This window comes from Diaphorina citri, unplaced genomic scaffold (genome assembly GCF_000475195.1).
Source record: "Diaphorina citri unplaced genomic scaffold, Diaci psyllid genome assembly version 1.1 scaffold13905, whole genome shotgun sequence".
NCBI classification, from domain to species: Eukaryota; Metazoa; Arthropoda; class Insecta; order Hemiptera; family Psyllidae; genus Diaphorina; species Diaphorina citri.
In genome coordinates, this window is record NW_007391272.1 from 7,918 (window position 1) to 10,659 (window position 2,742).

General features: G+C 44.8%; 1 protein-coding gene across 1 annotated transcript in view; it reads right to left on the reverse strand.

The window, feature by feature from the left end:
- Positions 1-2,642, reverse strand: part of LOC103523016 (glycogen-binding subunit 76A-like) — a gene marked incomplete at both ends in the record, with an annotated part of 10,213 nt that extends 7,571 nt beyond the window's left edge. Inside the window, one exon of the mRNA XM_008488093.1 lies at positions 2,586-2,642. Coding sequence (XP_008486315.1) covers positions 2,586-2,642 — 57 coding nt within the window. The remainder of the gene's footprint in view (positions 1-2,585) is intronic.
- Positions 2,643-2,742: the final 100 nt, after the last annotated feature.

Genomic DNA, 2,742 nt, shown 5'->3' on the forward strand with positions numbered 1-2,742 from the left:
TCTCTCTCTACTCTATCTCTTCTCTCTCACTCCAAGTAAAAGTGGTTTGGTCATGGTGCTTAAAATAAAATAAATCAAAATAAGTCGCCAGTCTCGCTATGGGGTAGTAGTGGGAGATATACGGCAGTGGCGTTTGTGTATACTGTAGTACGCCAAGCTTATAGGGGACGTTTCGAGGCTCCTGCGAGTTGAGCACGGAATGCTACCATTTTGGGCGGGCGTGAGTAGGCGTAGGTTCTTTCAACGCAGGCCAAACGCCTGCACATCAAATCCTATCTCGTGAACATGGACTACGCACTCCAGACTGTCCTGTAGACTACTTCTAAGCTCACAGGAGGAGTCAAGGCGGATGCTCCTGGCACCACACAGGGGATCTACTTCTGGCTTCCTGCTCCTCTGTCTGGCACATTGTGTGAGACACTATTTCACTCATCGATAGTGTTTCTAGTGATGTGAACTATTTTCACATCCATCGATAGTGTTTTCTAGTCGGTGAGACCTATTTCTACTCATCGATGCTGTTTCTAGGTGGAACTAATTTTCACTCATCGATAGTGATGTTTCTTAAGGTGAAACTATTTTACTCCATGATAGTGTTTCTAGGGTCGAAACTGCTTTGTGTTTTTCGGGTGTGAACCTCCGGAATCCACATCCCGTGTTGTCGGGATTTCCCTACCCAAACTCGAAGATGCTTGATGCTCACACAAAAAAAAACAAAAAAAAAAACAAAAAAAATTCTACTCACGAAAGGTGGCGGAAAAATAAACCAGTCGTTTACTTTGTTGACCGATGTCGAATCTGGTACACCAGAACAGCATCGTACCTGGTCAAGCTGCGCTGGCAATCTACGGGTAGACGTACTCTCCGTAGTGTGCCCTACTCAGGTACGATGCTGTGTCTGGTGTCGCAGGATTACATCGCAAAGTAACGATGGTTTATTGTTTAGCCGCCACTTTGTGAGTAGGAATTTTTTTTTTTTTTTTTTTTTTTTTTTTTTTTTGAGCATCTAAAAGCATCTTCGAGTTGGGTAGGAAATCCCGACCAAAACGGGGATGTGGATTCGGAGTTCACACCCGACAAAACACAAGAGGTTTCACCCGTAGAAACCACTATCATAGTAAAATGAGTTCACCTAGAAAACCTATCGTGAGTGAAAATACGTCACCTAGAAACACTAGCGATGAGTGAAAATTAGTTCACCCTAGAGAAACACTATCGATGGAGTGAAGAATAGTTCACCCTAGAAAACACTATCGATGAGTGAAAAATAGTGTCAGCAATGTGAGAGGAGCAGGGAGCAGAAGTTACGGACCCTTGCGTTGGTCCAGGAGGGCATCGCAGCCTGACTCCCTGTGAGCCTTTAGAGTAGGTCCATACAGGGAGGGGTGGTTTTTATTTTGTTCGAGGCGGTTCAGGTTTGGATCGTGCAGGCGTTGTGGCCGCTTGAAGAACTACGCCTCACGGCCCGCCCAAAATTGGCCTAGCCTCCCTGCTCCCTGCAGCCTGGAACGCCATAAATCCTTGGCGTACTCAGTAACACAACGCCAACTGCCTCGCCACTCAACTAACCCCTGTGTGTTACCTTTGGCCTTTTTATTTTTATGTATTATTACTTTTTTCTTGTGTAGTTTGTTGTAGAGAGTTTAGAGGAGTGTTGTGTTGTTTTTAGTTGTGTTTTGTAGAGTTAGATTTTAGATGTGTTTTTTTTTTGTTTAGTGTAGTTGTGTTTAGTAAGAGAGAGAGTAGAGGTATTGTTATGTAGTAATACTGTATTGTCCATGCGGACTAGCCCGGGATATCTATACCCATAAGGCTAGTAAGACACTCATACATGGTTTTGTTTGTATATGCAATATTTAATTTTATTGTATCTCAGTGTGTCTATATTCTTGTGCGTAACTCTTCTGACCCGACGTGTACAACATGCGCCAGGAGACTTTACGTCAGGTTCGAACTCGTGGAGGAGACGATTAATCTAGAACCTCTTTTCTATGTCTTTAACTTCTCCAAAACTATCTCCCTTGACATTCACGATTCCAGAATAGCAAGGCTTTCGCTTCTTCTTCGGCTTCCTACCCTTCCGGTCGGCAAGGCCTCGTGCTTGTAATAGGGTAGTCCTTTTTAGGCGGGCCCGCCTTATCGTTGGGCGCCGGATCGCGCGACATGTTCCGATCTACGTGATGGTCATGCGATTGATCCGACTGTAACTTCTCCAAACTATCTGCCCTTGACATTGACGATTCCAGAATGCAAGCGCTCTTCGCTTTTCTCTTCCTCTGTTTTCTCTTGCTCTATACCTGGCTTTCCGGTCGGCAAGGCTCTTGCTTGGCGATCCATAGTACAGATACTCTCTCTCTCTCTCTCTCTCTCTCTCTCTCTCTCTCTCTCTCTCTCTCTCTTTCTCTCTCTCTCTCTCTTTCTCTCTTAATGCTTGTCGAGAGCAAGTCAAAAGTGACTAGTACCTGAATTCGGCCTTAGATATGGGGTTCCGTCATTCTGTGAGTATGTACCTGGTACCTGAGTACTTACGTTATTATTTACACTGTCCACACAGTTGAGACTAAGCGCATTGAACTGGGCTGCACATGTTGACGGGTCTTCTGAAATGAGGTCCAAGCTTAGCCCCTCTCTGCTCATTAGATCTGGAAAAACGATACAGAAGAGTTGAAGAGGTTTGATAGAGGGAACTGTAAGTGCTAAGGTCTTATCGTTCCGAAAGCGAAGAGAGAAGGAAGACAGGAT